Source organism: Pygocentrus nattereri, chromosome 17 (genome assembly GCF_015220715.1).
Source record: "Pygocentrus nattereri isolate fPygNat1 chromosome 17, fPygNat1.pri, whole genome shotgun sequence".
In the NCBI taxonomy this organism is placed as follows: Eukaryota; Metazoa; Chordata; class Actinopteri; order Characiformes; family Serrasalmidae; genus Pygocentrus; species Pygocentrus nattereri.
The window spans coordinates 39185605-39209168 of record NC_051227.1 but is presented as its reverse complement, the minus strand read 5'-3'; the positions used below and the strand labels follow the sequence as shown (position 1 = coordinate 39209168).

General features: G+C 42.9%; 1 protein-coding gene across 2 annotated transcripts in view; it reads right to left on the bottom strand.

Annotated features, from left to right (window-relative positions):
- The window catches only part of caln1 (calneuron 1), an 86518-nt gene extending 67056 nt beyond the window's left edge, over positions 1-19462 (bottom strand). Inside the window, exons 1-2 of one of the 2 annotated variants that reach the window (XM_017724527.2) lie at positions 18764-19462; positions 3477-3601 (exon numbers count right to left, since the gene is read on the bottom strand). In XM_017724527.2, the coding sequence (XP_017580016.1) occupies positions 3477-3594 (118 nt within the window). In that variant the 5' untranslated portion in view covers positions 3595-3601; positions 18764-19462. Of the gene's footprint in view, positions 1-3476; positions 3602-16966; positions 17499-18763 lie in introns of those variants that run through there. The other variant, XM_017724526.2, reaches the window with a different exon arrangement.
- Between the last annotated feature and the right edge of the window lie 4102 nt (positions 19463-23564).

The window sequence follows — 23564 nt, the reverse complement described above, 5'->3', positions numbered from 1 at the left end:
CAGTAACACTGAGATTAATAACCGATCACATTGATTTATCAGTCTACTCAGGCTTTAGCAGAGCTCAGTAACGCTGAGATTAATAACCGATCACATTGATTTATCAGTCTACTCAGGCTTTAGCAGAGCTCAATAACACTGAGATTAATAACCGATCACATTGATTTATCAGTCTACTCAGGCTTTAGCAAGGACTTAACTACTAAAAGGAACCTACTAGAGTATGTCTTTACATGCTGTGCATGGTGGTTAATAAATGACGATGGATGATATATAATGTTATATTTTTTAAGTATTATAAAACTATTCTCCTAAAAATGTAAAGCATGACTCTCTTCTGAATACTCCCTTTAAAATGTCACTTTGATTGAATAGAGATACGGAATTTCTGTATTCTGAATATGTATTCCCGACACTTGTATCCCGTTACAACCCAACCCTGTCAGTTAGGCTTTCTGTCATTAGTAGTACTATTATGATTGGAATGATAGGAATCTTACAGTGCATGCATCATCATAATACTGACAAAAACAAGCCACAAAGTCATGATACAGAACTCTTCTATATTTTGTTTGATTAATATCATCACTGTGGTAAAATATATATATATATATTTGCAGGAATACTGAAATAATACCTCCCAGGTAAATGACTTGTACCAGTGCTATATATCCACAGTGCCCCAAGACACCCAGTGCTCCTTTCTAACATGGGTAATTGGACCTTGGAGCGTTTGTTTCATTGCCTCTCATGAACCCTGTGCTGATGACAGCAACCGCTGTGAGTTTTATGCTGAGTAATAGAAAAGGGTATTTATGAAAATGTTTTATCAATAAATAATAAAACAAAACACCAAAAGCACTTCTGAATAATAAAACCGCTCATTAAACCAAGACCCACACTGGGCCTGAATCACCAGCACACAAACATATGTATGTAACAAATTAAAGCATTAAATATAAGCATATGATGTATTACTACAGCTGGGTGCTACAGAAAAAAACATATGTGGCAATAAATATTTTAACAAACGTCCTCAATAACAATGAATATGTCTACAACTATGAGGAAAAAGGGAAACTCATTAATCTCTCTGCGGTGGCGTTCATACATAATACAATACTTTACTGCTGAAATCATTGTCGCTAGCACGGCTAATGCTAGTGGGCATGAACACGTTTATTTCATTAATGAGAAAAACTTGTTCCTTTCAATATTATATCACTTTGTGTTAATGTTTCATCATTTATTTAAAAGCCAAAGTGTCTCCTAATTACAAACACTGCCCTTCTTGGGTCTTACGTTTTCTTCACACTTTGTATTTGTTGCACTTCACCGTTGCCCATCTTTATCTGTCGTTGTTCAACTCAAACTGATGCTGAGATTTTCATTGGGAGTGACGAGGCTGGACAAGATTAGAAATGAGCAGATCAGAGGGACAGTGAAGATGGAGCAGTTTGGAGATAAAGCCAGAGAGGCCAGGTTGAGATGGTTTGGACATGTGTTGAGGAGGAATAGTGGATATTTTGGGCAAAGAATGTTGGAGATGGAGCTGCCGGGTAGAAGGAGAAGAGGTAGACCTCAGAGAAGGTTTATGGATGTAGTGAAGGTGGACATGGAGATGGTTGGTGTGACAGTAGAGGAGGCAGTGGATAGGGCAAGATGGAGGCAGATGATCCGCTGTGGCGACCCCTAAAGGGAGCAGCCGAAAGAAGAAGAAGAAGAAGTTCAACTCAAACTGAACTGATCATCTAAGTGAACTCAAATTGGGCTCTGTACAGAGCTGCTATGCTCTGAGTGGCTGATAGAGCCAATCCAGGGATATCTGTGTGGAGCAGGACTCAAAAATAGGTCTCCAATATGGAAAAGTGGAAAATGAAAACTGTGAATATCTGCAATGCCAGTGTTACCTGTGAGTTTATGTTAATTAGGAGGCGCGTGTTTTTGCGTGCTTCGAGTTTATTTTTTGCCACAAGCAGCAAGCCACCTAGTGGTGTAACCACTGTGTCACTTTCTCATTGCAGCATTTAGAATTCCTTCTAGTGCAGCTGCAACAACCATAAATGAAAACAGGATAACGCTGACTTGTTTGCCATTAACTCATTTTAAATGTTATGAATTGATTAACAAAAGAAACCTAAACAAATGGCAGTGCTAACACATGCATGTAATATTCTCTTCCGACTGAGTGGCTCAAGCAGCCACAAGCAAATCAATACTGCGAATGACAAAAGGAAACTCAGAGAGATAGATAGACTGCTGAGGCACTGCGATATCAACAAAAACCCAGCTAATTACATTTACTTTGGCTTGAATGTAATTTTATCATTGGACTTTGACGTGCCAACTCTCCATTTGTGGATGCGCTGTACAGGAGTTAGCTAATTAGAATAGTGAAGCCATGAAGTTAGTTCAGCTGCACCCATTAGACACTTTCATGCTTTTACTTGGTGAACTTGGGCCCTAACTCACCCACCCATCACGCTCTGAACTCACTTAGATGGCAGGATATCATAGAGATGATGGTGAAGATGATCTCACTCGTTGCTCGCCACCCGATTCACACATTTAAGAAAGCATCTTAACTCATTGTGGGGCAGTCCTGGGCTGGAGGTTAGGGAACCAGCCTCATGACCAGAAGGTCACCGGTTCAACACCCAGGGCCGACAGCACATGACTGAGGTGTCCTTGAGCGAGGCACCTAACCCCCAACTGCTCCCCGGGCGCTGTGGATCGGGCTGCCCACCGCTCTGGGAGAGTGTGCTCACTGCCCCCTAGTGTGTGTGTGCTCACTAGTGTGTATGTGGTGTTTCACTTCATGGATGGGTTAAATGCAGAGGTGAAATTTCCCTGTTGTGGGACTAATAAGGGTCACTTAATCATAAGAATTAAGCATAAGGCACTGCAGTGAACCCAAACTCAGTGCTTTATTTGGTGAAACACAGGCTAAACTGAACTGAGCAGGTGAACAGCATATCCTCCTGACATGCAGAGAAGCAGAAGAGGCACTGCCACAATATCATAACAGTCATTCTCAGAAATATGCCATCCATAATACAGCAAGTTCAGAAGCCATCTGTGGCCTGATCAGCTAATATTTTGATATTTTTAATATTCTAACGTCTTAAAAGGTACCTGAGTTGCTGAAAGTGCCAATCTGAACGGTGGTTTAGTGAATCAAATCAACTCGTTGTTAACAAAATTCACTTTGGAATCAAACTGTAAACCAATGAATCGTGAATGGAATTGATTCCATGTTAGTTCAAAGATTTACATCCCTGATGCAACACGTACAAAATACACTTCTGCTACATTTGTCCCTCGTGGGGAGTATCAGCCGGTATTTAACAGCGAAGGACTCAGAGAATAGTCATTTGCCCAAACAGAGGTTCCACAGCAGAACACATTTAACATATTGTGTTTAACTGTTATGTGTTTTTGTGTATCTTCCGAGACCATGAAGCATCTATACTCACCGTCCAGTTCCTCCACAGAGATGCTTGCAAGCTGGTCACTCTCACTGCGTTCGGACAGAGAGCGACTCAGGTAGTTCCCCTTATAGAGCAGCCCTGCCGTCACATGGTGGAAGGGCATCTTCTCCCTAAACAGCAAAACAAGGCCAGAGGTTTAGAGACAGTACATTTACAGTAGAGCCTGGAGATGATTTTTCCATGCTTGCCAAAAAGCTGCTTCTTGGGGTTATTTCTCAGGAGCTCGCTGCACTAAAGCTGGACTTTAAAGAGGGCATTTATACGGGAGACACTTGAGAATGCTCTGTATCAAAGAAGTTCCATTACAATCAGCTTACAAAGGATTTCCTGCAGCATACCACCATCCATCTCACAAGTAAACACAAGACTGAACAGATTTCGACCAGCAGCCCACAGCTTCACTCTTTTTTCATTTAGAAATTCTTTCACAACAAAATAAGTGCAAGCAGTAAGTCGTAGCTTTTTTCACAGTAACTTTGCAAAACACAAATCCACAAATAGGAGAGCAACACAAACAGGAGCACAGATTCTGCAGTGGAACTAGGCCTGTTTCCTCCAATTTGGGTACATTTAATTTCAATGCTGCTCATGTAATGTTTATCAAAAGGCAATTTCCAAAAGTGAAAGCTCGAGCTCTTAAAACTGCTTACTGTAAGGGCCTTTTGGGTGGCCTGTGTCCTCCAATATCATAAAGTCTGTTGAAGGGAATTACTGGCCAGAATGACCGCTGAAACCAAATCAACAATCATCAAAATTCTTTTAGAGGCCTACAGGTAAACCTAATGAGCTCAGCTGATTCACGAATTGGTAAACAAATGATACAAGATGCAGAATACATCTGCGAGACTGTGAGTCACAGAATTTTTTGTGTATATGAAACACTGTATACAATGTACAGATTCAAACTAGCAGATGGCTGCTATTATTTGATTTATGGAAAAAAAACAGGGTTGGAAATTTTGGTTGAAAGTACATCTTCGATGAGCCTGATGCTTGTGAAAAAAAAGAAAAAAAAACAAAAGAGAAACTCTCAGCATAAACCGTACGTCGTTTCAAAGATGAATGAACATCTAAGAGTGGTGACAAACCTTAGCCACTGGTCAACAGATGTGGACAAATGTGATCTGGTCAGATGAGTCATCCATCACCATATTCTCCACAAGTGAGCGATTGCATGTGTGGTAGAGAACAGAACAGGCCTGAATGCTTTACACCAAGAGTGTTGAGCTCTGTTATATTGTGGGGCATTTTGCTGGCATGGTTTGTGTCCGTTTGTGCCCTTAAGACCAGCGGCCGGCAACATGTGGCTCCTTAAATGCCCGGTTGTGGCTCCACAGCAGAATTCGGTTTTTAGGCTAAAATCAAATAAGCTGATCACACAGCTTTCACATTAAATGGTCTTTAACACTGGAGTTAATGTAGCATATATCTGCTAACTCACCCTTTGGGGCAGTCGTGGACTGGAGGTTACGGAACCAGCCTCATGACCGGACGGTCGCCGGTTCGATCCCCAGAGCCGACAGCACATGACTGAGGTGTCCTTGAGCAAGACACCTAACCCCCAACTGCTCCCCGGGCGCTGCGGATTGGGCTGCCCACCGCTCTGGGCAAGTGTGCTCACTGCCCCCTAGTGTGTGTGCTCACTAGAGTGTATGTGGTGTTTCATGTCATGGATGGGTTAAATGGGGAGGTGAAATTTCCCTGTTGTGGGACTAATAAGGGTCTCTTAATTTAATTTAACCCTGCAGCCTGGCACACAGACTGCTGGTCACTGTAGCTAGTAGCTAACAAAAAGGCAAAGAGAAAGATTTAAGACGAACTGATAATTCAGAGAAACATGGAGTTTGCGTTTATAAGCACTCCAGCCGGTTTCCTGAAATGTTTAATCTGCAATGAGAAACTCTCCAACACTAAAAACTCAGTTTCTCATTCACCAGCTTCTAGTTTGAATTCTCCTGCTCCACCTTAAGTGGTGCAGTAGTTACATTCTGGCATCCACAGGCACCATTTAAGGTGGAGCGGGAATATTCAAACAAGAAGCCGCCGAATGAAAAGCTGACTTCAGCCTTCACAGATCGCTTTACAGGAAACTGTTCCACTTTTGCTGAAAAGTACCTCGTTGAAGATTAAGGCAGAGCAAAGTAGGTCCACGTTTTCATTTATATTTAAATGCCTATACTAGTCCATTAGCACATCTTGAGACATGTTTACAGCCAAGATGGCAAAATGTTGCGGCTCTTAAGGTGGTTTGATTTTTGTTGACAGGACATAATGGCTCTTCTCGACGTTGGGGTTGACGAGCCCTGCCCTAGATGGAAGTTTCACTACAAATCAGTACAAAGTTAATCTGACTGATGTACGACAATGACGTAAATCATCTGCTGCTGCCTTTCCAGTCAACAAATTTCAACCTAATTAAACACCCATGGGAGATTTGGACTGATGTGTTAGATAGTGAAGTGTATCAGGCTTGATAAAATGTTATATATGATATTGATATGATATTGGGCTCTAATACACATGTAGCTGTTTGCTGTCTGAAAGTACAGAAGGCTCCATATGTTTCAACGGAGCCCTGGCTGAAAAGAGAAGCCTCTGTGTGTCGACGGAGCCCGAGTTTGGGGCTCTGGGGTCCCAGGGGAGAGATGGGACCCTCACTTTAGAATAAGCTGAAGCTATTATAATAGGAACCAGGTGTGAGCTACACCTTAAAGACCAAAACAACTGGGGTAATTTCTGCTCCTGAAGAGACTGGGCAGAGAACATTTGGCACGTTTCTCTCCAAGTTGGTTCGTCAAAGCTTCATCCTGACTTTGATCTCTAAATGCAAATAAACTTCTTTTTCATGCAAGAGACGGGTGTCACCGAAGAGTTTCTTCCTTCACCTTCACAGCATCGCTACTGAAATAAACTACAGTAGCGCTCTCTAAGTTTAAGTCTAGCTTGATACAAATAAAAGACTGTATGAACTCAACACTGGAAATTATATTGTGGCGTGCCATTACTGGCTTGTGTTGCCAAGGGAGTGTGGGAGGCAAGGAGGCTCTTGGGAGGAGCCATGCTCATGGTAGGAGAGACATCTATTTTAAATAAGTTGCCGTTAGCTTAATGATGTGCAGATGTGTTATAGTGCTATTCTGTGCTGGGCTGTGGGGTAGTTAGTGCAGCGTCAGTACCTGCCTTCAGGTGAAACCGTACGGCTAGAAGTGATCTGTGTGCTATCGCGGCCACTTGAGTAGGGCTGACCGGCAATTCTCCCCTGCTGCCTGTTCAGTTAAAGAGCATTTGGATTTAAAGCACAATGTTTCCCACGTCGTATCCTGTGCAGATGCCACAAAATACACAATATGTACATCAGGAAAATACAGACAGTGTCTTCTGCTCTGCAATAACAATCTGTAAACCTTAGCTAGTCTTTATATAGAACAGATGAGCTCAAAAACCTGTGAGGGCATGGTGACAGTAGAGACTCAGAGCAATGGATCATCATTATTTGGCACATTTGAGGTTAGCCTGGATCTCTTCACCCATTTTCAGCAAGTTCACCTAAAAGGCAGCACAAAAGTGCAGTTCCCTCAGTCATTCTGATCACAGGCTGGTGCAGTTCCACCAAGGCAATCGGACATCAGACGTTTGACAGTGTATTCACAACACGGCAGTCATGGTCATCAGGCTTACTGCGAAGGAGCTTCACCATCCGTCATTTATTCCTAGCAAAAGCAAAGCGGGAACTGAACCACAGAATAGTTATTTTTGGCGTTGTGTTGGGCTCAGCAGCTGTGGCCGGCCGTCTGACCGAAGGCTCCGATGTCTCTGTTAGCTACGACAATTTGCATGCTGTTCATATGACTGGTTGCTTCACAACTCTACCAAATGACTTCATTCATTTGAATAGTTTTATTGTTGTCATTTTATATTGTTTATAAATATGATTTAACGATCGTTCGACTTTATTTAGGCCGTTCATTAATTTGCAGGATATCTGTGCTAAGCCCCGCCCCCGCCTGCAGTGGGCTGGTTACCCACCTGCTCCAGTGCACAACACTGAAATGTGAAAGCCCAACTCAGCATCTCCAAATTTAAGCCTTTCATAAGAGAAAAACCTATATGAGGTATGAAGATGATTCAAGTACGGCTGTAAATCTCTGACCTCACAATGATCTGACTGATGATTCTTCAGGAAACCACTGAATGAGTGATTGTTTTCATGCAATTAAGAAAGCTTTTTGCATGACTGGAGAGACTATTTGTCACGATTGGTCCTCCCACTTCATGTGCGTTTGTTTTGGTCTTTCATGTGCGTTTGTTTTGGTCCAGCCCCCTCGTTTCATGACTCCACCCCTGATAGTCTCCACCTGTTTCCCGCCTGTCCCTCGTTTACCCTGTTATTATTTAAGCCCTGTGTTTGGCCCTGGTCTTTGTCTGAGCTGTTATCTGCTGTGTTGGTTGTACTGGTGGTGTTTGTATTAGTCTTTGTACTGTTCTGCTGGTTTGGTTCTGGTGTCTGTCCCCCAATCCATCTGTGTTGGCTCTATGACCCTGGACTGTTACGACTATGACCCTGGATTTGCCCTTAATAAATCTCGCTTATCTCCACATATGCGTCCACCTCCTCGCTCCCCGTTACACTATTTACACTGTAACCATCCACAAATTTTAAATTTGATTGATAAATTACAATCATTTACTGTGATAATGATACATACTTTATTCAATATTATTCAGGGATGGTCTAAACAGACTTTGAATACTTGCTGATATTTTTTGAAGAAGTACTCAAAAGCAAGCTTAAAACAGGATCTGAGGTGTTTATAGACGTCCATCTGATGCAACACAAGCGCTTCTATTTTAACGTTTTGGTCCACACTGGCTGTGCTACACGTGCGTCTTACACTCCCACTTTAATACGTTCTAAATTATAAATAATAAATAATATAATAATTAGTTCTAAACTAAATTTAAAACATCACTAAAATGTGATGATCTTGCTGGCGTGGTGGTTGCAGAGCAGCTCCTGTGCTGTACCAGCGATGTGTGAAAGCTTCTCTTCTCTTCAGCAACAGCGGTAAAAACTTGTGTGTTCGAGTTTTGTTGAACAGATCTGCTGTTTGTGCTGTCAAGTTTTAATCCGCTTTGAAGTTGTTTAATTAGGAAAGAAAGGGATGCAAAAGAGCTAATATTCCACCCAGAGCAGCTACAGGATGGAGCTTAGTTGGAGCCAGCATGGACTGGACACATCGCTGGTACTTGGATAAGGATCACTACACAAATTCTATGCATTTTTCATAGCGTCAGATTTTTTACCAGATGTGAACTCTTTAAACTTTCTAAAGCATTTCTGCTCTTCTTGCTTAAATTGCCACATGGAAGCAGTGCAGTTGTTCTGAGGTGAAATGATTTTACATACACTATATTGCCAGAAGTATTGGCTCATCTGCCTTCACTCGCATATGGACTTGAGTGACATCCCATTCTTAAACCATAGGGCTTTCCACAAGGGTTAGGAGTGTTTATGGGAATTTCTGACCGTTCTTCCAGAAGCACGTTTGTGAGGTCAGACGCTGATGTTGGACGAGAAGGCCTGGCTCACAGTCTCCGCTCTAATTCATCCCAAAGGTGTTCTATGGGGTTGAGGTCAGGACTCTGTGCGGGCCAGTCAAGTTCTTCCACACCAAACTGGCTCATCCGTGTCTTTACGGACCTGCTTTGTGCACTGGTGTGCAGTCATGTTGGAACAGGAAGGGGCCGTCCCCAAACTGTTCCCACAAAGTTGGGAGCATGAAATTGTCCAAAATCTCTTGGTGCTGAAGCTTTAAGAGTTCCTTTCACTGGAACTAAGGGGCCGAGCCCAACTCCTGAAAAACACCCCCACACCATGATCCCCCCTCCACCAAACTTTACACTCAGCACAATGCAGTCAGACAAGTACCGTCTCCTGGCAACCGTCAAACCTAGACTCATCCATCAGATTTCCAGACGGAGAAGCGTGATTGGTCACTCCAGAGGACACATCAGCACGCTGGAATTCACTGAGCTCCAGAGAGCGACCCATTCTTTCACTAATGTCTGTAGAAGCAGTCTGCAGGCCTAGGGGCTTGATTTTATATACATGTGGCCACAGAAGTGACTGAATTCAATGATTTGGACGGATGAGTGAATACTTTTGGCAATATAGTGTACATTAAAAAAAATGTTCAAAGTGTCCTTGTTGAGGAAAATTAATTTTAGGCTGTTTTTGTGGCTTGAAAAGCCTCAACGCTTCCAAATATTAAATAAACAAATACCAATGTAGCAAGTGGATACTTTGAATTATTACACAGTATTTGAATTATTTAGGGGAACCATAACAATCTCCTGTAATAAATTCACTACCTAAATTTACTCTTAAATTTAAGGCATTATTTAAGACAGAATATATCCAGTAACTTCATGAAAAGCTCATCTCTATTGCTCATAAGGTCTCCGTCTCCTCCACTTGCAGTGACCCAATGCCAACAGAGTTATATACGCTCTTCAGAGTTCAACAGCAATTGATGGAAATTTAAAGTAAAGTTAATTTGTCTGGGCTCTGAGGACAATCTAGACACCCAGTAGGGGAGTCCCCCCGGATCTGCAGACATTCTCTGAAGGAAAGGCCACAGTATAGAAGCTTCATAGGCTCCAGAACACTAGGCTCTGGCATCAAAGCCAGTACACAGTGTGCAGGACCAGCATGGGCGCTGGGTCACAGCCAGGTGCAAATCAGAGTAAAACGTGGGCCAGTTCACTCGGCCCAGACTGCCGTCAGGCCGCTGAAGGACATTCAGCTAATTGCTGGCCGCTGCCTATAAAAGACGGTTGCAGTCCCCACAGAACCCACAGCGGGCTAGGTGGACCTAATGGAATTGGTGATTGTAAATCAGAAGGTGAAATTAAATCAGCTGGCCGTGCAGATGTATCGTCCTCTGAGGTGAAAGAGACGCTCAATAAAGTCTGATCGTGTCTTCAATATGGTTCCTATTATTAGTCTCATTCAAACAGTAACAACATCTGGACATTATACTTCTCTCCCAGACTTTTCCAGTTCACCTCTTTATAATTTGCTCTTCAGCAACATTTACCCTTTATTAATTGGTATTACAGTGATGACTTTCACAGCTGATATTGTGGAAGGCTGCAATATCTTGCAATTTGATGAGTCAAGGTATTCATATAATCCATCAATGGTAAATTATTTTGGTCAAAATAACGCAGACCAGTCTTTTACCATGTTTTCAAGTGTGTGAGGGAGCGCCATCACAGGTCCTTCCTTCCTGCTGCTGTGAGACTATTCAACTAGCACTGCTCCCAGTAGGCCACACACACACACACACACACACACACACACAATATACACACATACAATATACACTTACATTCAGAATGCGAACATTTTTCATTGTGCAATATGCTAAGTGCAATACAGATTCCTATGCAACTCTTATTTTATTTTATTATTATCCTTATTTTCCTGTAAATAGTCGAGATTTAGCTTTAATTATCTTATCTCATATTATCTTATCTTATCTTATCTTATCTTATCTTATCTCATCCTTACTGTGTTACATGGGTTCTTATATTTCTTTTACTATTTTTCCCCTGAGGTCCACTTATGACATCTGCACCATTTTTGTATCAAAAACATATCATAATATTTTTTTTCCCAACTTTTCTTTATCCCTTAGAATGAAACAAGTTGTTTTTTGTTACTGTGCCTTTTGTTATTGTCCCTCTTTTGAAAAAAAAAAGCTGTTGAAACTCAATGACCTCATGAGACTGGGCGGCTAATGTGCTGTAGGCTGAACAGAGGGATCTGTAAATGTTTTCATGACATCGTAAAAACGATGAATTTTAAAAAACAACTCATGAAGGGCACGTTTTGAAACATTCAACCTCAAAATCTTTTTTTTTCCAAGAAGGAAAAAATCCATGTTATGACATAATGCAAAGTGACCTGCCATATTTAGCCATATCATCGCAACACTATTTTGTCTATAGCTTGCAGCTCTAGGTTAAACGTTAATCCTTAAGAGCTACTTTATTATTATTTACACTACTGGATCCTTTATTTCAAGTAGGTTTAAGGAGCACTGGCTGCAGTTTGCATATTGTTTGGACAACACTTCAAGACTAAAGTGAGAACGCTCATAAGGTCTCCGTCTCCTCCACTTGCAGTGACCCAATGCCAACAGAGTTATATACGCTCTTCAGAGTTCAACAGCAATTGATGGAAATTTAAAGTAAAGTTAATTTGTCTGGGCTCTGAGGACAATCTAGACACCCAGTAGGGGAGTCCCCCCGGATCTGCAGACATTCTCTGAAGGAAAGGCCACAGTATAGAAGCTTCATAGGCTCCAGAACACTAGGCTCTGGCATCAAAGCCAGTACACAGTGTGCAGGACCAGCATGGGCGCTGGGTCACAGCCAGGTGCAAATCAGAGTAAAACGTGGGCCAGTTCACTCGGCCCAGACTGCCGTCAGGCCGCTGAAGGACATTCAGCTAATTGCTGGCCGCTGCCTATAAAAGACGGTTGCAGTCCCCACAGAACCCACAGCGGGCTAGGTGGACCTAATGGAATTGGTGATTGTAAATCAGAAGGTGAAATTAAATCAGCTGGCCGTGCAGATGTATCGTCCTCTGAGGTGAAAGAGACGCTCAATAAAGTCTGATCGTGTCTTCAATATGGTTCCTATTATTAGTCTCATTCAAACAGTAACAACATCTGGACATTATACTTCTCTCCCAGACTTTTCCAGTTCACCTCTTTATAATTTGCTCTTCAGCAACATTTACCCTTTATTAATTGGTATTACAGTGATGACTTTCACAGCTGATATTGTGGAAGGCTGCAATATCTTGCAATTTGATGAGTCAAGGTATTCATATAATCCATCAATGGTAAATTATTTTGGTCAAAATAACGCAGACCAGTCTTTTACCATGTTTTCAAGTGTGTGAGGGAGCGCCATCACAGGTCCTTCCTTCCTGCTGCTGTGAGACTATTCAACTAGCACTGCTCCCAGTAGGCCACACACACACACACACACACACACACACACAATATACACACATACAATATACACTTACATTCAGAATGCGAACATTTTTCATTGTGCAATATGCTAAGTGCAATACAGATTCCTATGCAACTCTTATTTTATTTTATTATTATCCTTATTTTCCTGTAAATAGTCGAGATTTAGCTTTAATTATCTTATCTCATATTATCTTATCTTATCTTATCTTATCTTATCTTATCTCATCCTTACTGTGTTACATGGGTTCTTATATTTCTTTTACTATTTTTCCCCTGAGGTCCACTTATGACATCTGCACCATTTTTGTATCAAAAACATATCATAATATTTTTTTTCCCAACTTTTCTTTATCCCTTAGAATGAAACAAGTTGTTTTTTGTTACTGTGCCTTTTGTTATTGTCCCTCTTTTGAAAAAAAAAAGCTGTTGAAACTCAATGACCTCATGAGACTGGGCGGCTAATGTGCTGTAGGCTGAACAGAGGGATCTGTAAATGTTTTCATGACATCGTAAAAACGATGAATTTTAAAAAACAACTCATGAAGGGCACGTTTTGAAACATTCAACCTCAAAATCTTTTTTTTTCCAAGAAGGAAAAAATCCATGTTATGACATAATGCAAAGTGACCTGCCATATTTAGCCATATCATCGCAACACTATTTTGTCTATAGCTTGCAGCTCTAGGTTAAACGTTAATCCTTAAGAGCTACTTTATTATTATTTACACTACTGGATCCTTTATTTCAAGTAGGTTTAAGGAGCACTGGCTGCAGTTTGCATATTGTTTGGACAACACTTCAAGACTAAAGTGAGAACGCTGCTGGCGCTGGACACAGTGCTTTAGCAGTTTCTGGGGGCTTAGGACGAGGGCCTTCCATCATAAGGAACAAAACAGAGTTTGTCTACATTTTCAAGATCAAAGAAGCTTTACACTGAACGCTTCCAAGTCTTTCTTCTTTTTAATGCTCTGTGCGCTCCCAATAAACTACAATACACTTTGTGTACATTTTGTCCAAACAGCTGAAAGGGGGACATAAATCATGTGCCTGGAATGATAACAGCCCAGCTGAGCGGTTTGGGTCGGCACATTTAATTAAGCTAATTATCAAGATGCAGAGTTGTAATCAATTTCATATTGGCTTCAGTTCACGTCTGACACCAACATACAGCAGCTTAGTGCACACAAACCACTCTAAAGCATTTTTGAATCATTACAGCAGAATTTTACTTTGCATGCAAACGTCATCAATCATGAAGCTACGAAAAAAAACAAGTCATGCATGTATCGTACACAAAAGCAGCACAAGATTAAAAGCGAAATCCAGGTCTTAAAGTAACGTCTGGTGCTCCAAACTTGCTTCTCCGCTGGAGCTGAGTTCAATACAACTTAAGTAACAACAAGTAACAAGTAAAATTAAGCTTAAATGACAAAACTTCACTGTAATTTGCCCGTAATTTTGTTTTTTCTAGATAACAGTAGTATGGCTAACAAATACGTTATTTTTTAATATTCCATTATATATTATATCGAGCACAATATTATCATAAGATAATATAACCAAGTCCCTATATCAGGGTCAGCGCTTGCTGAAGCTGCTTAATAAGAGATTTCTACTGAAGCACAAGATAAATTGGCATCTGGCCTTAATGGAGAACAGAAATATCCGCAGAATTAAATGGGAAAGATGTGAACAAAGTCACTCAGAGTGGTTTGACGCGAAATGCTTCATTCTAGAGAGACGCAGTGACAGAACTGTTCACAGTGGTGGTGACAGGAACCAGGAGAGTTTAATGCCTCTAAAAGCTGCTTGACAGAAGGTTATTAGATGAAGTGGTTATGAATACGCTGCCGGATGCCAGAGACACGGTGTTACTGTAGTTCTGAGAAGCTTTGTGCCTCACAATGCTCTGCATGGAGGGCACCGTGAGGCAAAATAGTCCCCCCAAAAAATTATTTTTCTTACAACACGACATATAAAAACTCAGACATGTGTGGCTTCACTGGTGGTTTGGGACAGCAAGTAAAATATTGGTGCTGTGTTGGTACCTTGTTTACGACTTAAATGCTAAATTCTGAAGAAATTTTGAAAGATTTGGGGAATTCCTCTTAAAAATACACACGTCCTGTTTGATGTGTCACGCAGGCAGATGCTTTCTGAAGACTAGAGACAGACATTCCCAGCGTCTTCCTAAGTTTTTTTTTTCTCAAATTTGTTTAATGACATGTTCTTAAACCGCAGAACTGTTCACACCTTTGTGGTCTTGAGTGTAGATTCTGTTCTTATCGTAGAACAAATCCCAAATAAGAAGACACTGAATGAAACTATGCAAGTGGCTTTGAAGAAGAACGGCCGGTAAATGATTCCCAATGATATCAGGATCATGTCAGCATCAGACAATGTTTGCTTTAAAAAAACAGCACCGGGCAGATTTAGCTGTTATTTTAAACGGATGATCCGGTGATGTATTATAAGTACTGTGTACTATCAGAGGCTAAAACATCTGCTTTTCAGGCAGTTTATTACACTCTGTAATGCTAATCTAAGCAGATGTAATATCAATTTCTACATTTAATAAGTTATTTGATATTGACAGATATGTACATAAAAAATACTGGACCACAATTCGCATATCGGTGCATCCCTATTTGAGAAACTCTGCTCTGCTACTGCACGGCTACTGACTAGCTAGCATTTAGTTGGATAAACAAACTTTTTACTCCATCAGACTGACATAAAACAGTGCACAGCAGAGCGTGGTCTCATTTAAGAGCTACTGACTGGCGTTTCGAGTGGCTTTTCAGTTTTTCAGTATTTTATTATCAAATTATTAAAAAACTATTACATTTAGCAAATTTACAAATATTCATTGCAGGGCTATGTTTTAGGCAAACATGTCATGAAAGGCATTTAGTTGCGAAGTGCTTTGCGGTAGGATACAAGCTTGCTTGGATGGATGGATGGATGCATGGATGGATGGATGGATGGATGGATGGATGGATGGATGGATATATAGATAGATAGATACTTTATTGATCCTGAAGGAAATTTAGCAGCCAGTAGCAGACGCAGAACTCTACACAGTAACCGTAAACGGGTGTAGACAAATAACAAGGATAAATAAACCAGATCCTCTCTACAGGCAGATATAGAAATAGAAAAAAATCCCACAGTCTGTGATCATATCTATAACCTGAGATGAGAGATGCAGTGCAACAACGACTGTACAAGAATTTACACGTGATGTATGATGACCACAGAATGAATAAATAAATATGTGCATATCTTGTACCAAGCATGCAACCTTACTAAAGACATGACAACAAAGTCTTGCCTGGTTGATTACAGTTTAGGATAAGACAGCGGCTGTGTCTGCTTCTTGATGCACACGGAGAGGAGGGCACAGAGCAGAGCCCTCCAGGCAAAGTGTGAGAGCACGCAACCCCGAGCCAGGAGGTGTCCTGAGGGAGCACTGAGGAGAGCATGACTAATCCACCTGCCATCACGCTAAAGAGCGAAATGCTATGCTTCACTTTTTTGCACGAAAGGTCACATGTGTCACATTTCGCGCTATTAAAATGAAACAAGGCACAACACACAGTGACAAGGTGCACAGAGGGAAAAAGTAGTGAAAGTAGACATTGATTTTGGCGGGCGGGGGTGGGGGTGGGGGGGGGGGTATGGGGGGGGTGGCACTAATGCTGATGTGTTCACCAAAACAAAAAGAGGAAATGCTTATCGATCCATGTTCAGAAGGGATAATGGAATATTTACCAACTACGAGTAAAACTGAGAGAGACAAGCCACATTGATCACAGGCACTCTGATGGTGTTAAGCTAAGGACAAAACTTTCCAGGCCAGCATTTTTGTCAAATAATCCTTACAAGCTAATCCTTCTGATGTGTCGGAATAACTTCTCCATAGCATACATCAATATCAAGGAGTTCAGAAGAGGAAACGACCGTTTTGAAGTGATACAGGAGGCGTGCGGTGCCTGCAAGTGATTCAAATGGAGCTCGTTATTATAAGGAAAGCCTGAACTGTCTTTAACGGGGAAAATGCATCAGTGGAAACAAATAAAGAGCAACACACAATACAAAAGTCCACTTCCACATCAAGTCCACCCCTCTAAACTAGAAAAAAAAAGCTTCCTCATACCGACAGTCCAAAGCACTGAGACACTGAATCAGCTGAACGCCACATTACTTGATCCAAGATATTACTGAGTGAGCACATTTCAAATTCACAGCTCTAGGCAAGCCCATGAAGAGGAGAGAGAAAACGGAGTAAGCTACTTCTTCATTTGAGGTCAAATGTTTAAAAGCATGAAAAGTATCCCCATCCAGCTCCACCACCTCAAAAAGCCATCTTGCTGCAAACGTTCTAAAAGAGTGCTTGGATCCCTTGCTGTTTCTTACCCATACTGATCGCACTCTCTGGGGTACTGCAGCACTCCATCCTCTTTGTCCCGGCTCTCTGGCGTCCCGTCTCCCTCCGAGCCCTCCTCCTGCGTCCGGGGGTCCGCACCGGTGACCTCCATCCGACGGCCGACCTCCTCTCCTGCTCCGGCTTCAGCAAAACAAGCAGTCAGGCTGGTCCTCTGGGGCGGCTCAGCCTGACTGCCTGCTGGACTCGCTCCACTCCTGAAGCAGCAGCATCGAGCTGCGCCCGCAAAGCCAGAGTTAATATTTCAGCAGCTGGGACGAGGTAGAGTCCTCTATATCCCCCCTCAGTCAGTCACTCACTCTCTCATGCTCCACGCACACTGCACAGCCAGCAGCAGCAGCAGCAGGTTCCTTAGAGGAATTCAGGGGCATTAGCAGCTCTTCCTCTGCAGTTCAGAGCGGAGGCACAGCGAGCCCGCCTGCCACACACCCTCCTGCTCCTCAAGTGATTTGTGAGCGAAGGCTCTCTCCTTTCCCTTTCAGCGCTCGCGCAGAGCACTCCTGTAATTGTCAGAGCGGTCGCCGGCGGTCTATAAGAGGAGCTCACTTGAGTTGTGAGCTATAATCAGCAGGATGGAGAAATCAATAGGACACTGTTACCTGGATGCAGCCTTGATTATAATCGCTTGTTTAATGTGTTCCACATATTAGGCCTGCAGAAAACGCAACCAGAGCTTTCATGAGCTGTAATTTTACGACCAATTTTATTGCTTTTTGCTGAGAAAACACTGTGAGAGGCTCACACTGCATGCTGTCTCGGTTAGATCGACACTCTGCATCTCCAAAATGCTAACTTTACAGGAGAAGGAATTTTCAATGCAAGTGAACGTACAGTATTTTATTGTAAGTTATTTTGAAACATTTTATTGCACCATTAATCACAAATTGGCACCACAATGTAAAATGCAACTGGAATTTTTAAGAAAAATAAGTTTTCTTTTTTTCCTCATGCTATATGATGTTGGGTGTGGGCTTAATACTTCACATGTAAGTCATAAATATGTATATTCCATACACACACATGGATTATACACACACACACACACACACACACACATATACATACATATATATGTATATATGTGTGTGTGTGTGTGTGTGTGTGTGTGTGTGTGCGTGTGTGTGTGTGTGTGTACGTACATACATACAGACATAATTATATGACTACATATTTTATATAATATATAAAAAAAACTTTTAATGTAAATCAATGGAACCAGAGTTTTTTCCCCAAGTCTTTTGGTCCATCCATCAATTTTCAGGTCAATTATATATATATATTTTATATGTGTGTGTGTGTGTGTGTATACATACATACATATACATATATACACTTATACACACACACACACACACACACACACACACACACACACACACATATATATATATACAGACACACTGAAATTACACCCCAGGTTAGTACAGCAACGTTATTGCAGGTACTGCCACATTAATGCCGTCAGCAGCAGAATCAGGACAAGTCAGACCCAAATGCTCCGCGCCACAGCCAAGAAAGAGCACCAGCAAACAGGAGAAGGACAGACGAGCGCAGTCCTCCTTCAAACCTGGGGGGCTTTTAACAACGGCACCACCTTAATTGGCCAATCCAGCGCCCTGCAGGCTGTGACTCCACACCGAGCTCTGACTCCGCACTCAGCCAACAGGTGCAGCTCACACGCAGTAACCTGAGCCACACGCCCCTGCAAGCCTTCAGCGACCACCGCAGCACCAGGGACACAACTCCCAGACCCCAACAGCCTCTCTTACCTTTAGAGTGAAATCCAGTGTCTGGAAGCGATTCAGAGCCGTCGACTCGCTGCTCGTCGCCTTGGCATCCAGAAGCGAGCTCATCAATTTCTCCGCTACCTCTGACCAGGTGAAGCGGGCAGATCAGCATCTACCGCTCCCTCAGCGAACCCTGCTCTGCTCCTCTCTCCACACCAGCATGAGCTCAGACACGTCCCAGGTCCAGTCAGGAGAACCGAGCAGTTGTCCCGTTTTAATTTCCCCCTCAAACTTCCCCTCAGTTCAGACCCTTATCTCCACATTGTTGAGCGAGAGGAGCTCGAATTTCTGCGCCTCAGCTGATTCACTGCTGAGGGAAAGCAGGACGCACGCTTTGGTGTTCACCGCTAGCAGTCGGCTGACAGGAAAGTATTCCAAAAACAGTCCATAAATCCCTGTCAGAGCAGGAGCTGGACTCCTGACCGCTTCCCGCCAGCTATTTGGAGCGTGTATCTCCAGTCAGGGGCCACTGCAGGCTCGACGCGTGCTGTCTCGGATGTCTTCTCCTCCAGCTCCTGTTAACCCGTGAATGGCTGCCCAGACCACCTCACATCATCATTCAGCCGTGCTGGTGGTCCCTCCTGCGCTCCTCACTGAGGGAGAGAGAAGTGGGAAGATACCAGAGCTGCTCAAGAGCGAGGTTTTCAACAGCCGCAGACTGAACCTGTCTGCGCCTTAGAGCTGGGCAATCCAACGATATCTATCATCATCGTGATGAATGACATCACAGCGTGCTTTCCTGAGTGTGTCGTGAATATTGACAGTACTTACAAACCACTTACCAACTGCGCGGCTGGTCACAGAGACGGTTTGATCCAGTTTAACCGGATTCAGTTCAGCGCAGTGGGTGAATTTATAATACAAATGACTGAAATCCTCAGTATTTTTAAAATGTGGGCTCACTTTGTCTGTTCTACACCTTTAAAATCATGGTTCCTCGAAGGTTCTTTAGTAATTTAGTTCTTCAGAATGTGCTGTAGATGGCTCTACATAGAACCTTTTGGGAAACGGTTCCATATAGCACCAAAAAGGGTTCTTCTGTTGTTATGATGTCAAGCCTGTAGCAATCGAAGAAGACTTTTTGGTGTTATACAGAACCTTTTTCAAAAAGCACGTTCTCCATCAGTCTGAAAAACCCCTTCACCATTTACTAAAGAACCCTTGAAGAATCATCTGGTTTTAAGTGTGTAACTTGACAGATGTGATAGAAATATATCATTGCGTCATATCGTGCATATCGTCATAAACGTCTTTAAGTACTGTGACATTGCATTTTGCCGTTCTGCCCAGCTTCAGTCTGACCCAGATCAGTTTAAAGCTCTGCAGTCTTGTGGCTTCATGTAAATCATGTTTTTAAGAGCTTACGCGAGGAGGCAATACAGTTCGAGCTGGACGGACATGAACAGTAGAGTCACTGGTCAACATCAGTTCATTTTCTAATGGGTGGAATGGTTTCAGTGTTTTTAATTGGTTCGTCTAATCAGCAAGTAGATCAGAGGACAATTCCACCTCCTGCGTAACCAAACTGTTAAGATGTAAACAAAGTCTTTCAGAGTGGTTTGGTGTGAAATACTCTGTTCTAGAGCAACTGGACCGAGTCAGAACATTGTTCACAGTGGTCACACCATAGCACACGCTTATATGTAGTTCCCGACATAAATCTGTGTATAAGATATTTTGACAGGATAAACCAGCTTATCAGAAAATGCTACTAGCATAGGCTGTCGCCTCACAGCGAGGAGGGCCTGGGGTTCGATTCCCTGGCCGGGTGACCGTGTCTGTGTGGGGTTCCTCTGGGTTCTCCGGTTTCCTCCCACAGTCCAAAGCCATGCAGTCAGGCCAATTGCTGCAATGGCCCCTGGGTGTGAGTGACTGTCTGTCTGTCTGTCTGCCCTGTGATGGACTGGTGACCTGTCCAGGGTGTATCCTGCCTTCTGCCCAATGACCGCTGCCCAATGACCGCTGGGATAGACTCCAGCACCCCCCGCGACCCTGATGGAGAAGAGGCTTAGAGAATGGATGGATGGATGGCTACTAGCATTAAAAGCCTAAATCATCTCTCCTACATAGCAAGCACACATTCATCACCAATGCTCTTCAACACTCTGGACCCCCACCATAGAGGAGGTATTATCTGGGTGGTGGGTCATTCTCAGCATTGCAGTGGTGGTGGTGTGTTCGTGTGTGTTGCTGGTACGAGTGGATCAGACACAGCAGTGCTGCTAACATTTTTAAAAGTGTCCACTGTCTTTGTTGGCCCACCTGTAATTGTAGAGCTATAAAGTGCACGTAAATGGTAAGCGGAGCTGGTAAAATGGGGAATGAGTGTAGAAACAAGGAGTTCAGTGTATATTGGTCCACTGGTTTGATGAGGTCAGCACCCTGCTGATAGCATGCCAGTGTTGGTTCATTCTCAGACAGCCCAGATTACTGTCCTGCGCACAGGGTCTAACTAGTTTTTGATCTGCTCAAACATCTCGCTGCTGTCGGAAGAAAACATCGTAAATTTACAGAACAAACCTTCTTTATTTTTAATGCAAGTCAAAGGAACCGGAGTTTTTTCCAAGTCGTTTTGGGCCGTTTCTTTATATATAAATGGGTATAAAAGGGTATTTTCAAAGTAGGTAAAAAAACTGAAAAATGTGCTAGATTGTGCTAGATTGTGCTAGATTGTGGTTTCAGCAAAGCTGAAATAACATTTAAAAACACAATAAAAAGGATGGAATAAACGTTTCTGTGTTACAACAGCAATGTGTGTGCATGGTAGGACAGCTCAAAGAATAGATCATCTTCTAAACCGCTTATTCTTCTGGGTCACGGGAAGAGCAGGAGCCTGTGCCAGCAGTCACTGTGTGGAAGGCAGGATACGCCCTGGACTGGTCACAAGTCCATCACAGGGCAGACAGACATATACATTCACACCCACACTCACACCTAGGGGCAATTTAGCCTGACTGCACGCCTTTGCACTGTGGGAGGAAACACACACACAGACACAGGGAGAACATGCAAACTCCACACAGAACGGACCGTGGTGGCCCAGCCGGGGAATCGAACCCAGGCCGTTCCTACTGTGAGGCGCCAGCGCATTCCCCATCGAAAGAAGATTTTTGTACTGCGCTTGATCCAGACAAACAGGACTAATTATACTCTCTTGGTAAAGAATCATGCAGCTGGTCAGTGATCCTTAAGTACTCAAAGTGCTCAGAAAAGCATAAATTAATGTAATTTATTATGACAAGAGTAAGAAAGGTTATATTGTCCATCTCTAATGGACTCCAGGCTAGTGTAGCCTAACATCCTCACCTCAACCACAACACGTGTCTCCTCATGCACTGAGATCAGAGATTCTTAGAAAGCTGCCTTTCTAACACTGCAAGGAATGTTTATGTGACGCTGAGGAAAAAGCACTGAGTGTTACTGTGTGTTAGAGAGAGAGAGCGAGAGAAAGAGAGAGAGAGATGGGCAGAGAGAAAACAAGAAACAGAATAAGAGGAAATAAAGCAAAAGAAGGTGAGAAAAGCAGGGACAGAGAGGTAAAGGGGAAGGGGAACAGAGAGGGAACAGAGAAAGCAAGAGAAGAAGAAAGTGAAAGAACAGAAACACAGATGGAGAGGGATAAAGAAAGGGGGCATAGAAGGCAAGAGAGGGAGAGCGAAAGAAGGGGTTAGAAACAGAGAGAGAAAGTAAGACAGGAGAGAGAGAATGTGTAAGAAAGAGAAAGAGAGGAAGAGAGAAAAGGGGAAGAAGTAAGAGGGTCGAGAGAAAAGAGAAAGAGAGAGAGAGCAAAAGAGAAAACATCAGCATCTCAAGGTCAGGAATGTGTTGAGGGACGTTTGGGGTCCAGGCAGGACAGAGAGGGGCATTCACACACACTCGACTCCCCAGCCGTAACGTTCAGCCTCAGAGAGCTCCGCACACTCCAGAGGGGGCGAGTAGGGGACAGTGTGTATTCATTAATCAGCGCTGGGTGAGGAGGAGCAGCAGATCAGGCTCATACATCACCCTCCAAACACCGGCTCTCCTCACTCCACTTTTTCACTGTAAGGAGCTCTGGATAAGAACCCCTCGCATCTCGCAGAGCCCCCCCCCCCACAGTATTTACAGTCATTCAGCATAATTGCCTAACCAAAATGAACCCGCTTTAACCATAATTGTGTTATGAGACAAAAGATCTGGAGCGTCTGAAAGTGATTAGTGCAAACAAAGCCAAAACACGGAGAGAACATTATGAGCCATTTCGGCCGGTCGCACTGAAACACGCACGGAATTATTCTCTCACTTGCTCACGCACTGAACAGCTCCATGATATTATGATGTGATAATTAGAGTCCCCCTCACTTCTCTGCCTCAGCGTCTTCTAAATGCTTCCACCAGCTGACTCACACACATTGAATCAGTCAGTCCCTCACACACACACGAGCAGGGACGGATCAATGTGTTGCAATAACCCTCAAACTTGAGCAATAACACATAACGATCAAATTAACTTAGGTTAAACAATAGTCCATATCAATGTTTGCGTTCACTTTCAGCATGAAAATGTGTTTCTTTTCTGGTTTTTATCCTTTCTAGACTGTTGAGTGGTCTTCTCACAGCAGAAGGATGGACAGAAACACCTGTGGATTTTCTCAGACCTGAGACAAAAGTGGAGCTTGACTTTCTCCTCTCTCTCAAAGACGAACGCTTTAAGTGCTGCTGATCTGTCAAATGAGAAAAGTCAAGTTTCAGTGCTCATTTCTTCTTTTTTCTTTAAGCCAGGCTGAGTTTCTGTCACTTTAAA